At 41.7% G+C, this 13629-nt stretch overlaps 1 protein-coding gene across 1 annotated transcript in view; it reads left to right on the top strand.

The window, feature by feature from the left end:
- The window catches only part of LOC306697840 (solute carrier family 12 member 2), a gene marked incomplete at its 5' end in the record, with an annotated part of 15395 nt that extends 2795 nt beyond the window's left edge, over window positions 1–12600 (top strand). Inside the window, 23 exons of the mRNA XM_079161912.1 lie at window positions 280–375; window positions 1081–1220; window positions 1329–1439; window positions 1824–1932; window positions 2037–2164; window positions 2698–2782; window positions 3341–3489; window positions 5071–5178; window positions 5989–6112; window positions 6213–6314; window positions 6620–6775; window positions 7625–7724; window positions 8096–8207; window positions 8293–8433; window positions 8688–8794; window positions 9619–9698; window positions 9789–9929; window positions 10514–10633; window positions 10915–11026; window positions 11114–11200; window positions 11572–11707; window positions 11801–11868; window positions 12359–12600. Coding sequence (XP_079018038.1) covers window positions 280–375; window positions 1081–1220; window positions 1329–1439; window positions 1824–1932; window positions 2037–2164; window positions 2698–2782; window positions 3341–3489; window positions 5071–5178; window positions 5989–6112; window positions 6213–6314; window positions 6620–6775; window positions 7625–7724; window positions 8096–8207; window positions 8293–8433; window positions 8688–8794; window positions 9619–9698; window positions 9789–9929; window positions 10514–10633; window positions 10915–11026; window positions 11114–11200; window positions 11572–11707; window positions 11801–11868; window positions 12359–12494 — 2648 coding nt within the window. The 3' untranslated portion in view covers window positions 12495–12600. The remainder of the gene's footprint in view (window positions 1–279; window positions 376–1080; window positions 1221–1328; window positions 1440–1823; window positions 1933–2036; window positions 2165–2697; window positions 2783–3340; window positions 3490–5070; window positions 5179–5988; window positions 6113–6212; window positions 6315–6619; window positions 6776–7624; window positions 7725–8095; window positions 8208–8292; window positions 8434–8687; window positions 8795–9618; window positions 9699–9788; window positions 9930–10513; window positions 10634–10914; window positions 11027–11113; window positions 11201–11571; window positions 11708–11800; window positions 11869–12358) is intronic.
- Between the last annotated feature and the right edge of the window lie 1029 nt (window positions 12601–13629).

The raw sequence follows: 13629 nt of genomic DNA, 5'->3' as shown, positions 1-13629 counted from the left end.
CTTTGACTTTAGGAATCTCCTTCAGGGGCTTTTCTTCCTGCAGACCAACCAATGAGAATAAAGCTTTTCTAAGTAGAGGTATTATTTGGCACCTACACCGCTCTATATATTTTTTAAAATCCCATAAAGAGACCAAACCAACAAGGAAAGTGCTAAGAAGTGTAAATATCTTCTTATCTAATACATCTTCTTCCTTTGTCCCGTAGAGCTGCATTAACAACCAATGAAATCTTTGTGGTTTGTCTTCATTTGTTCTTGGTTTGTTCGTTCGTTCAACAGGACTGACCATTGCGATCATTCTGATGGCGACTGTGGTCACCACCATCACGGGTCTGTCTACTTCTGCCATAGCGACCAACGGCTTCGTACGAGGAGGTGAGACAGCAACCGTACACAAGCTTTTATTTTGAAAGCGTTATCTGATGATCATCAACCTGCTGCACTAAAATAAAGAAAACCCTTTCTCCTACAAAATAACATTCCTATATAACTAAAATGCATCCTCCATTACGTTTAGAGGGATTACGGTAGCAGTGGTTTACGTTGTAAATTTAAACAAAACAAAACAAAACCAAAATGCAAAAAAATTACTTTGTTATGTTTCGGCAACAAACGTTTTGGTTAGATTTAGTACGACATCATGGTTTGATTTTAAATAAGTACGTTTGTAACGTTATTTAAGTTACAGACGTGAATTACAATAAGTCAACATTTGCTCTTGGTTTATCTCGGGGCAGCGGTCTCCTGGGTGAAAATCCTGCGTTTGACCCGTCCATACATGCCGAAAATATGAGCTGTGGAAAACTCTGACTTGCTGCGAAGCTGTTTGATTTTAACAACCAACTTTCAGACATTCAAACATGTTCAGATATTCAGATCAACCAGCTCAAACAATGGGATCACAAACATATCTGAAGTAACAATGATAGCTCCAGCTGCTTACAGGCTCAGTCAGGAAGTCTTCAGGAAACTTGGTCCAAAGTTTTTAAATGAGTCCTTTTAAAGTAGTTACTTTACCAGCATACTTCAAATTCAAGCCCACCACACGATGAACCAATGATCAATATCACTGCTGTCCAGGAGGAGCGTACTACCTGATCTCCAGGAGCCTGGGGCCGGAGTTCGGAGGCTCCATCGGTCTCATCTTTGCCTTCGCCAACGCCGTGGCCGTGGCCATGTACGTGGTGGGCTTCGCAGAGACGGTCGTCGAGATGCTCAATGTGAGGAACACTTTGGTGGAAACACTCAAACGTTCATCTTGTCTTGTCTAATCGAGCAACGATTCCCGACACTGATATCTTGTGTTCGGCTTTGGTTGTTGGTTGCAGGATGTTGACGCTCTGATGACCGACGAGCTGAACGACATTCGCATCGTCGGGACTCTGACCGTCATCCTGCTGCTGGGAATCTCTGTAGCTGGGATGGAGTGGGAAGCCAAGGTAGGAATGTGAATCCACGACGAAACAGAAAACTGTGAACACCCAGAATCCTCTGCTGACATCTCAAAGACGGACACGTGATGCTCATATTTAACTATTGAGGCCCTGCAGCTGCTTTTGGTCGAGACTGAAACATCTCTACATATTTTGGATAGATTAAGTTTACATTTTGTACAAACATTCATGGTCCCCAGAGGATGAATCCTACTGTCTTTGGTTGATTCCCTGACTATCTGACAATCCATCTCTGAGAGTTACAATCAGGACCATAATCAGCAATTCTAAAGTAGAACAAACACAAATGTTCTTGCTAGTAATGGGATAGTTACCACAGCGTTCCTGAGTAAAAACTCCTTCCACATCTGTTGTCTCTCCGTCCATCAGGCTCAGATTGTCCTCCTGGTGATCCTGTTGGCAGCCATCGCCAACTACTTCATAGGAAGCTTCATTTCCATAGAGAGCAAAGAGCCCAAAGGATTCTTCGGCTACCACTGTCAGTCTGCAGTCTTATCGTTTTATCCAAATCTTTGGCTTTGACTGTACATTTAAATTCTAACCTCTATGTGTTCCTCTGTTTTGGCTCTTTTCCTCCTGAAGCCGCCATCTTTTTAGAGAACCTGGGTCCAGACTTCAGAGAGGAGGAGACGTTCTTCTCGATGTTTGCCATCTTCTTTCCTGCCGCCACCGGAATCCTCGCCGGAGCCAACATCTCCGGAGACCTCACGGTGAGCTTCACATTTTTGCATTTCATAGTGTTTCTTGTAATAATCGTGGAGGATTGATGGTTGAGAAAACAATGTGTAGTAGTTATGAAGAAGAGAAACTTGAAAATGAGGATCATGCTGAAAATCTTGTTGCAGTAACGTGTTGGTCGTAGCGCTCATCTTGATGTAGTCACAGGTCAGAACACTTATTCTGATTTCACTGATGAAAGTCGGAACAACCTGATATAAATAAGGCCTTCTAGATCTAATATGAGTCAAGATTCAGCAACTCGATTGGCAATTTCTCAAACACGTTCAGAAACTGCGGACAGGAAGCGCATTGTGCACATTTCACCTATGCTTCAAAATCCTCTGAACGTCAGTCTTGGACGTTGAACAGTCTTTCAGTGGGATTCAACAACGTAGCTTCCTTTAAATTCAGCCTGACTTTGAGGAACGCAAAGTGCTTTCAGCTTCAAGTCTTTATGCTGCTCGAAGGCTCAAGGTCCATTTCCTGAGAACACATTAAACTTGAATCTCATCTCCTTCTTTAGGATCCTCAGTCAGCGATCCCTAAAGGTACTCTGCTGGCCATCGTCATCACCGGAATCACCTACGTGGCTATCACCATCTCTGCAGGTAATATTATACACTTCAGTTCATCAAGTAAGCAACTGAAGTAGCTTATTTGACATTCAATGCTGTTGAGTTTTCCTGGATTCGTAGATATTTGCAGCTCGTCTTATAAAAATCACAAACACGTTGACGACAGTTCGAAGTGTAAAATGTCTGGTAAACATATTGAGATGTATACCGTTACATTTTTGCAGCTTTTTCAAGGATTCAAGGATAATTTGATGTCATTCTGTAACAAAGGGTTACACAATGACCATTGATGCTACACAAGAAAACGTGATGAAACAAAACGAAAACAGTCGCGCATTCCTGCAATACGTCTTTTGAAATTTGAAACATGAAAGAAAAATAATCACCGTTATAAAAATGGATGCAGTTAAATAGTCTGTACACATCTGAGTTACAGTTTCACTTTCAGGACAGAGATCACACATGTTGTAACTTTGAAGGTTCATGTTGATCAAACTGAAGAAAGAAAATAAAAGACAAATATAAAGAAAAATGCCAAAAGAGCTAAATCAGAACTATGCTCTGCTGTGCGTCGGTTCTCTCCTCCTGCAGGCTCCTGCATCGTCCGGGACGCCACCGGCGACCACAACGACACGGTGAGCGACACGGTGAACTGCACCGACGCCGCCTGCACGCTGGGCTACGACTTCTCCATCTGCAAGGAGGGAGGCTGTCAGTACGGCCTGATGAACGACTTCCAGGTAACAGACTCGCACTCGGCTCAGGAAACCTTCATAATGTGGACGGGATTAGAGTTGTTCCGATGTATCAGAAATGCCTCCAGTACAGCCTAAAATACTGGACCGGGTATCTATACATATGTATATATACATATATATATACATATATGTAGATATCATATTTTATATGTCTGCTTTAATGACAAAGATGGAATATCAAGTGTGGAAGTTTTTCCTGTTAACTGACATTAACACTCAAATAAACACCTGCAGGTTTTGTAGTGTTTCTGCTGCTCGTTTCTCTGCATGTTGTCATACAAGATGCCTGCACTGTGTGTGTGTGTGTGTGTGTGTGTGTGTGTGTGTGTGTGTGTGTGTGTGTGTGTGTGTGTGTGTGTGTGTGTGTGTGTGTGTGTGTGTGTGTGTGTTGTTCAGAAACAAAGTGCAGCAGTGATAATAGTGACTGTTGTTTTGAGTCACAAGGTTCTCGCTGGTTGGAGCCAGAGCTGAATGAGAGCATTGAATACATCCACCTACACACACACACAGTTCACTGACACTGATATCGCTCACATTGTCCGTTGCTACAGACAGAAGCTCTTGGCCCTTTTTTTTATTATAATTCTTTGTTAAACAAACCTAACGTCTGTGTGTGTCTCTCGTCCTCTCACATGCTAACAGACGTCACATGGTGCTGGGAGGTGTTTCTGTTCAGTCAGTAATACAAACATGATGTTATATATATGTTATATATATATATATATATATATATATATATATATATAACATATATATATATATATGTTATATATATGTGTCAGATCACTTCACTAAGTTACTGTCCGAAGCGAATGATTGTGGTATCAAACAGTAACCCTCTAGTATTTGTACAATATAACTAATATTGTGACACATTCTGTCCGAGACACAAAACTATGTACAAATTATGAGAAATAATCATCTTAAGACACAATAACATTCAGTTGTGAACTCAGGGACGGCGTGTCAGTCTCCGCATGTTAAATAAGCTTCCGTGTTCACAGAAAACGTAGTTTCCGCTCGTTACCTGCATACAGGGTCTACGTCCACAGACAAACTATTTGGTTAGGTTTTGTAAAAGACTGTGGTTTGGGTTTTGGTATGTTTGTAACATAAAATAACTACGATTGTGATGTAACTGGTGTTAATAAAGTTACATAATAAAAGCTAAAATAATTCAACGTAGACTTTTGGTTTCTGACGGGACACAGCGTCTCCGGGGTAAAAGTCCTTCCATTGTTTGTTTTGTTTCATATTTTATTTCTGTTACATTTTTACGTTAAAACTATTATTTACATGATTTGTTTTTCTCTACTATACATATTAATTTAGCTCAACGACTGCTTTTCTGTAATTGTTGTTCATATGATGCATGAAGAACAGGAAGGGAGGAGTCGGAGGTTTTGGTAAACTTGAACTTGACTCTTGGTGAGTCTGAATCTCTCACAACCCAACTAACTAACTTCTTATGGGACGGGACGACTGAACAACTCACCCAATAAACACTTGAGTCATGTGACGTGTGTGTGTGTGTGTGTCTGTGTGTGTGTGTGTGTTGTCCAGGTGCTGAGTCTGGTGTCGGGCTTCGGTCCTCTGATCTCTGCAGGGATTTTTTCAGCCACTCTGTCGTCGGCTCTGGCCTCGCTGGTCAGCGCGCCCAAAGTCTTCCAGGTCAGAAATTCAATCTTCTTTATTACAAGATGAACCAACAACAACATGACTTCACACAGACACGAATAGAACCTCTGACAATTAATATAAATATAACATATCAGTCATATCACAAAATACTGACTGAATTAGTAACGAATGGGTATTTTTGTGAATGGCTAAACAAAAAGTAGAAAACAAATACATTTGAGATACATTTTGGTTTGAGAAAAAAAACTAAAATCAAGGTCAACTTACTAGCTTTTTTCATAGCTTTCAACTGCATCTCACGGCCCTCGTGAGTATCTATAGTTTGTTTTTATGCCTCTGCGCCGGTGATAGCCGAGGCCCGAGTCGTCCATCCATTCTCGAGAACACGAGATCTCAGGAACGCCTCGAGGGAACTTCTTCAAATTTGGCACAAGCGTCCACTTGGACTAAGAGATGAATTTATTAGGATTTAGTGGTTCGGAGGTCACTGTGAAAAATTTGCCATTGGCAAGTTTGGCCATATGCTAATTATGACAATTTCACAAAAATGTATGTTCGGATAAATTATGACATTTTGGTAAAACCTGAATGTAAACTGCAACGTGACTGATTGTTGGAGGTGTACAAATGAAAAGCGGAAATTATAGTTGTGGTAAAAATTTAATTTCCAAATAAACTTTAACTCTACACTACGGAAGATCAAAGACAACAACAAAAAAAAGCTTTAGCTCTACACAGGCCTGCACTTTTATCTCCGCCCAAACAGTTTTAACATCAAATCTCTTTCTGAAAAACTGAAATAAGAAATGGATGAATGAATAACAGCTGTTGTGCTCGTAGGCTCTATGTAAGGACAACATCTATCCAGGGCTGGGTGTGTTTGCAAAGGGTTATGGGAAGAACAACGAGCCTCTCCGTGGTTACGTCCTGACCTTCGGCATCGGCCTCGCCTTCATCCTCATCGGTAGGCTCCGAACACAAACCTTCATTCTGTTTACTCTTTGAATGATTCAACTCTATGTAAAGCTTCTTGAATATTGAACCTCTCTGTTGTTGCCTCTCAGCGCAGTTGAACGTCATCGCTCCGATCATCTCCAACTTCTTCCTGGCCTCGTACGCTCTGATTAACTTCTCCGTCTTCCACGCCTCCTTGGCCAACTCTCCAGGTAAACTCTGCAAACCGACGCCACAGTTTCATTTATTTACTAATTTTAGGATTAAGCCAGAGGTGTCAAACGAGTGGATTGTGAAGAAGGATTTGTGATTTTAGATTATATAAATAAGATTGAAATTAAAGAAAGAATAATAAAGTGTAAAAACATGCCCAGGCATTGACTTCTAACCCATAACTAAAACTCTGATACTGTTATTTCTGCTAAAGATATCAATCATTTTGTCATTGCATCGTGGTCTGTTTCCATTTGTTAATATCAGCGGCTCTTTGTTGTTTTATTCCTGTCCGTCACCACAGGGTGGCGTCCCAGCTTCAAGTACTACAACAAGTGGGTGTCTCTTGCCGGGGCCATCCTGTGCTGTGTGGTGATGTTCGTCATCAACTGGTGGGCGGCTCTGGTCACTCTGCTCATCGTCCTCGCTCTCTACATCTTCGTCAGCTACAAGAAACCTGGTGAGAACTTCATCATCGCACATATTGTCTTTGCTAGCTGGTAGCTAGATTGTAAAGCAGAGTTCCCTTTAGTGTAGTTCCTCTAATGGCCACTAGATGGCTGCCAAGACAAGTCACACTGTATTGAAGTCAATAGGAAAATCTCCCTATTTCTCTTGAAGTCAGGCGGCAATCTTCAATTTGAAGTCAAAGCTTCACGTGTTAAAGCTGCATTCTCTCTAGTGTCCACCAGGGGGCGACTCCTCTGGTTGTATAGAAGTCTATGAGAAAATGACTCTACTTCTCTCTTGATTTATTACCTCAGTAAACATTGTAAACATGAGTTTATGGTCTCAATCTCTAGTTTCAAGTCTTCTTCAATACAGCATGATGTTCATTTAGTAAATGATGGTCCATTTAGAGTCAAACAGACCATAAAGCAGGGGATGCTTTAGGGCGGGGCTTACAGTGATTGACAGGTCTCTACCAGAGACGTATACGACGTCTCTACGTCACTCCTCCTCAGGAGGGAAATGCATGAAAAATAAGGAACAACTTTTCGGAAGATATCATACGAACCGGATTCATCACATCGTGGCAGATAACTGACCCTCTAAATAAGGTCTGCATCGCTGATACAGATCCAGTATTTCACAATAAAACAGCAAAGAGAGGAATAAAAGTTGCACATTTATGTTGGTAACCACTCCTCCGACCTACTCTACTCCGTCCTGCTCTGCTGCCTTTGTTTATTCCACGTCACAGACTCTGAACGTCATCACTTCATCTCCACAGCTATAACTATGAGTGTGTGTGTGTGTGTGTGTGTGTGTGTGTGTGTGTGTGTGTGTGTGTGTGTGTTTCCTGTAGATGTGAACTGGGGTTCGTCCACTCAGGCTCTGATCTACAACCAGGCTCTGACTCACTGTGTGAACCTCACCGGCGTCGAGGACCACGTCAAAAACTTCAGGTCAGCTCGAGGGGTTAGATCTGGGCTCCTTATTATTATACTGATGTAAATAATTCACAATATTATCTCGATCCCACCACTGTCACTTTACCGTGTCATTTTTGTCTCTAAATGTTTTTGTATCGCTTTGTTTTTTTATTCTTGTTTTAGTTTTATATGCACATGTTCCTCTGGGGATTAATAAAGGTTTATCTTATCTTAATATTATAGAAAAGAGCTTTTCAAAGTAAATGTAGAAATCTGAAAAAAGCCTTTTTACAGATTTTGGATTAAAATCTAACGGGAAAACTTTTAAAATAAATTTCACCAGAATTTCCACCCTGTGATTTCCATCAAACACAAAACTGACAGTTTGTGTAACATGTTTCCAGGCCGCAGTGTTTGGTGTTGGCTGGTTATCCAAACTCTCGTCCCGCTCTGCTTCAGCTGGTTCATTCTTTCACCAAGAACGTCGGCCTCATGGTCTGCGCCCACGTCCGGACGGTACGTAGGGAGGAACATCGGTCCGTGTGGTCGTTCAGGAACGTCTTTACATCGCTGAGCGTCCGTCTCTCTCTTTCTGTTCCAGGTGACCCGTCGGCCCAACTTGAAGGAGTTGTCTCAGGAACACGCCCGCTGTCAGCGCTGGCTCAATAAGAAACGCCTGAAGGCCTTTTACACCCACGTGTTCTCTGACAACCTGAGGCACGGCGCGCAGTTCCTCATGCAGGTATGAACGCCTACGTCAAACTCATTCACTTTGTTTGTTGCAGCTGCTCCACCGTGCAGAGACATTCATGATTCCTTTTGCAACTCAGTACACATTTAATTTATTAATATGTTGTTGAAGATTAATGGTTTCTCGAACACACACCGACTTTTTATTCCTGAAGATTTCGTTTTTAGATTTTTTTCCTTCTTGTTCTTTTTCACACCATGCTCTATAGTATATATTATAGTCCATCCTTGTTCTCTGGTGTTCAGGCTGTGGGTTTGGGCCGTCTGAAGCCCAACACGTTGGTCATGGGTTTCAAGAACAACTGGAGTGACGGAGACATGCGAGATGTGGAGATCTACATCAACACGATACAGTAAGGACGGATGCGTCTTCTGTTTTTCACCCAAACACAGTTGAAGTGTTAGTATTTAGTGTCTGCAGCCAGAGAGGATGTTCTACGGTGGCCAACGAGGAAAAAACATTTCCATCAGGAGAATCGTGCTGCTGCTTCAGAAACGATGCAAAGACAAAAAAAAGAATCCAAAACAAATTTTACAAATGAAACAAGCTGCAAATGAAAAAAAACGATGCTGCAGATACAAAAACGGTGCAACGTCAAAAAGTTACAATACATGAAAAAACAAATGCAACAGAAAAACGCTTCATAGCCAGTCAACACAACGGAAGTTCTCCAGGCCTCCTGGAGGAGCTCTGAGTGGAAGAGCTGGATATTCAACCCGAGACAGAGAGAGAGAGAGAGAGAGAGAGAGAGAGAGAGAGAGAGAGAGAGAGAGAGAGAGAGAGAGAGAGAGAGAGAGAGAGAGAAGAGAGAGAGAGAGAGAGAGAGAGAGAGAGAAGAGAGAGAAGAGAGAGAGAGAGAGAGAGAGAGAGAGAGAAGAGAGAGAGAGAGAGAGAGAGAGAGAGAGAGAGAGAGAGAAAGAGAGAGAGAGAGCGAGAGAGAGACCAGACGAGAGAGTGTTGGTTGTTTGAAGTGTTAACAAAAAGAGCTACAGCTAGCTACGTAAATATGTTGCACACTCAGAGATGACGAGAAATCAACGAGTGCAGAATAAAGGAGAGCAACTGTCTGTACCGTCGTTAAAGTCAAATCAAATCAATCTAAAGGACTTGTTTTCTTGGTTGGATAAACGGACATCGTTCCTGTGAAACAGTAAAGTTTCATGTTCTGTGTTCCAGCGACGCCTTCGACCTGCAGTTTGGAGTGGTGATCCTTCGTCTGCAGGACGGACTGGATGTCTCTCACATCCAGGGACAAGGTACAGCTGTCCTCCTCATGCATGTCTGTCCGTCCACCTCCAGCATGCTGATGGACGGTCTCTGTCTCTGTCTCCCGTTTGTCCCTGCAGACGAAATCCTGTCGTCCCACGAGAAGCCCCCGGCTGGCGGTCAGGAGGTGGTGGTCTCTGTCATTCTGACCAAAGACTCCGACTCTGATTCCTGTCCTTCAAAAACCACCAGCAACCAGAGCAGCCCGCTCATCATGAGAGGTAAAACCACCAAGAACGATACAAAATGTTGTGTTGTTTCTAACTTTCTGCTGTTCTGATATAAATACGTCTGTTATCGGATGTGGTGCTCGTGTGATCCTGGATAAATAAAGGTTCATTAAGATAGCAAAGTGTTTCTTTAACCTCACCGTGTGTCGTGTCATGTGATTATCCTGTGATTATCATGTCATGTGATTATCATGTGATTATCCTGTCATGTGATTATCATGTCATGTGATTATCATGTCATGTGATTATCCTGTGATTATCATGTCATGTGATTATCATGTCATGTGATTATCATGTGATTATCCTGTCATGTGATTATCATGTCATGTGATTATCATGTCATGTGATTATCATGTGATTATCCTGTGATTATCATGTCATGTGATTATCATGTCATGTGATTATCATGTCATGTGATTATCATGTGATTATCATGTGATTATCCTGTCATGTGATTATCATGTCATGTGATTATCATGTCATGTGATTATCATGTCATTATCATGTGATTATCATGTCATGTGATTATCATGTGATTATCCTGTCATGTGACTATCATGTCATGTGATCTCCAGGTACAGAGACCAAGTCTCCTCTGAGTCTGGCGGACCAGCGTCTGCTGGAGACCAGCCAGCAGTTCAAGAAGAAACAGGGCAAAGGAACCATCGACGTCTGGTGGCTGTTTGATGATGGAGGCCAGTTTGGTTTATTTAAAAAAAAACTTTTGTTTTCATTCAATTTCATTAATTAGTATTATTATTAATGATGTATTATTATTATTATTATTATTTAGTAGTAGTATTTATTAATTATTATTATTATTATTTCAATCTTTATTTAATTCAGGTGTCATTGAGGGTAAGCTGATATGTTAACATGTATTAGAATATAAGAGAGTAGGTCCCAGCAGACAGCAGACGGGTCCTGAACAGTTCTTCCAGAGAGCAGACGGATGAGTGTGTGCTTGTGTCTGCAGGTCTGACTCTGCTGATCCCCTTCCTGCTGACCAACAGGAGCAAATGGGGCGACTGCAGGATCCGCGTCTTCATCGGCGGGAAGATCAACCGCATCGACCACGACCGCCGAGCGTGAGTCCAATGAGCCGTCACCGTGTCACACAGAGCATTCTGTAGGATGATCAATGTGTGTGTGTGTGTGTGTGTGTGTCCCATCAGCATGGCCACGCTGCTCAGCAGGTTCAGGATCGACTACTCTGACATCCACGTCCTCGGAGACATCAACACCAAACCCAAGAAACACAAGTACGACCTCTGACCTCTGAGTCTTCCTCTGCTCTGCTATATATGTGTGTGTGTGTGTGTGTGTGTGTGTGTGTGTGTGTGTGTGTGTGTGTGTGTGTGTGATGTTTTAAATGTTTTAAATTATAAGTTCAGACTCACCAAACAGGAGCCAGGCAAACAGAGTCCAATTAAGAAAACACATTTAAAAAAAACATAAAAACATTACTAGAAAAGAGAATAAGAAGGAAGAAATAGAAACATTCTTTTTATAAGAATTACAGCATCTTGCAAATTATTCAAATGGAAAAAAGTTATTATTTAGAAAAACTAAAGTGCAACAGAGGGCTGCTATTGTTGACAGACAGCTGCTAACATGCTGTGTGCTCGTGCAGCAAGCTGAGCTTCAAGGAGCTCATCGATCCGTACAGGCTGAGGGAGGACGACATGGAGCAGGAGGCTGCAGAGAGGCTGAAGGCCCAGGAGCCCTGGAGGATCACCGACAACGAGCTGGAGCTCTACAGGGCCAAGGTCCGCCCCCCCCCCCCCCCACACACACACATCAACTCTGACCAATCACGTTGCTCCGCTGTGACGTTACAACCTGTTGTCTTTGACTTTCAGAACAACCGTCAGATCCGACTGAACGAGCTGCTGAAGGAACACTCGAGCGCGGCGAAGCTCATCGTCATGTAAGAACCTTCAGGAGAGTTCCTCTGCTTCATCATCAGCGTCAGACGTCTGCTTCATCATCAGCGTCATCATGGAGAGAACAAATCAAACTCTCACATTCAGATTCTCTATTTAAGTAAAACACTAACAGCTCTGTAGAACTCCTGCGTTGAAAACGTTCCTTCTGTATATGAACGTATGATCAGGAAAATGTAGTTTATGTATTAAAACTGTGACATTATATTATACTATTAAATATTCTATACTTAGATTATTACTACAGGATTTCACTGTTCCAGGTGGTTGAGGTATAGAAACCCATTTCCACCAATGTGATGAAAAAAAACGTTCTCGAATTAATGACTTAGTATCTCAACTTAATGAGACTTTGTTTTGAGAAACTTTCTCATTATTTTGAGATTTTAAGTCATTATTTTGAGACACTACGTCATAGTTTTGATGAAGTTTCATTGATTGAATGCGTCTCATATCTTCTGTGACCCTCCTCAGGAGCATGCCTCTGGCCAGGAAGGGCACGGTGTCCAGCGCCCTCTACATGTGCTGGCTGGAGACTCTGTCCAAGGACGCCCCCCCCCTGCTGCTGGTCCGAGGAAACCACCAGAGTGTCCTCACCTTCTACTCCTAACACACACACACACACACACACACACACACACACACACACACACACACTGAAATGTTATCGAGCTTCATGTTTTGTGTCACAGATCTGATCTGATTCTGTGTTTCTATCCGGCTTCATTTGAGTCTCATTAACACATTAAACATGTAAATGTCTGTTTATTTGATCTCCACCAATAACCGGCTGTATATTATTATATATTATTTGTCTTCTGTGTGTTTTTATTGTGAACTTCAGTAAATATTAACTGATTTTATTGTTTATTTCTTTTGATAAAATCATGATTTCAGAATGTTTGCTGGTGTTCAGGTGGTGATGAAGGCGTCGAGTAGCAACACCAACTGTCACGTTATTTTGTACATTATTTTATTAAAATATTAACGAAACCGCACGTTTCTGTCACGTCTGCTTCAAAATGTTCCAAAGAAACTGATAATAAAGTAATGAAGTACATTTACTACAGTTATGAGGTACTTCACTGGACTATTTCTATTTGATGCCACTTTATACGTTTTACTACGTTTCATCTGACAGCTTTAGTTACTTTTCACATTAAATAATGATGTTTTATGAACTACAGTTTACATTATAAAGTCATTAAAATGAGCTGCGTGTGTGTGTGTGTGTGTGTGTGTGTGTGTGTGTGTGTGTGTGTGTGTGTGTGTGTGTGTGTGTGTGTGTGTGTGTGTAAGAGGAGGGAGCCTGCAGGCTGCGTTCAGCAGCAGCATTGAGAGCAGGAAGCAGAACAAAGTGCTGCAAAGCCGGTGCAAAGTGCAAAATGTGGTGCATTCAGAGGCTCCTCGGAATTGCAACCTCCAAGGTTTTTTTTTAACATCTTCACCAAAAAATGTATGACGGACAGTTTGACCCTAAAAAAAAATAGATATTTGGCCCGCATAAAATAACTTCCATCATAACAAATTCACAAATGTATAACTGATTATAGATACAAAATAAACACAATATAATACGATAAAAACTAATAAAGATGTGATGAATCCACATAGGTCAAACAAAGAATCTCTGAACTTTTGGTTTTGACATTTTCATTCTTTGTCTTATGGAGCATTATGGTGTGTTAGCATCAAAGCTAGCAACAGAATGTGAACTGTTTGCTTTCACTGAAATATTCTTCTAA

The sequence above is a fragment of the Pholis gunnellus genome (assembly GCF_910591455.1).
Source record: "Pholis gunnellus genome assembly, chromosome: 6".
Classification (NCBI taxonomy): domain Eukaryota; kingdom Metazoa; phylum Chordata; class Actinopteri; order Perciformes; family Pholidae; genus Pholis; species Pholis gunnellus.
The sequence above is the reverse complement of the archived record's forward strand: the minus strand, read 5'-3'. Positions and strand labels throughout refer to the sequence as shown.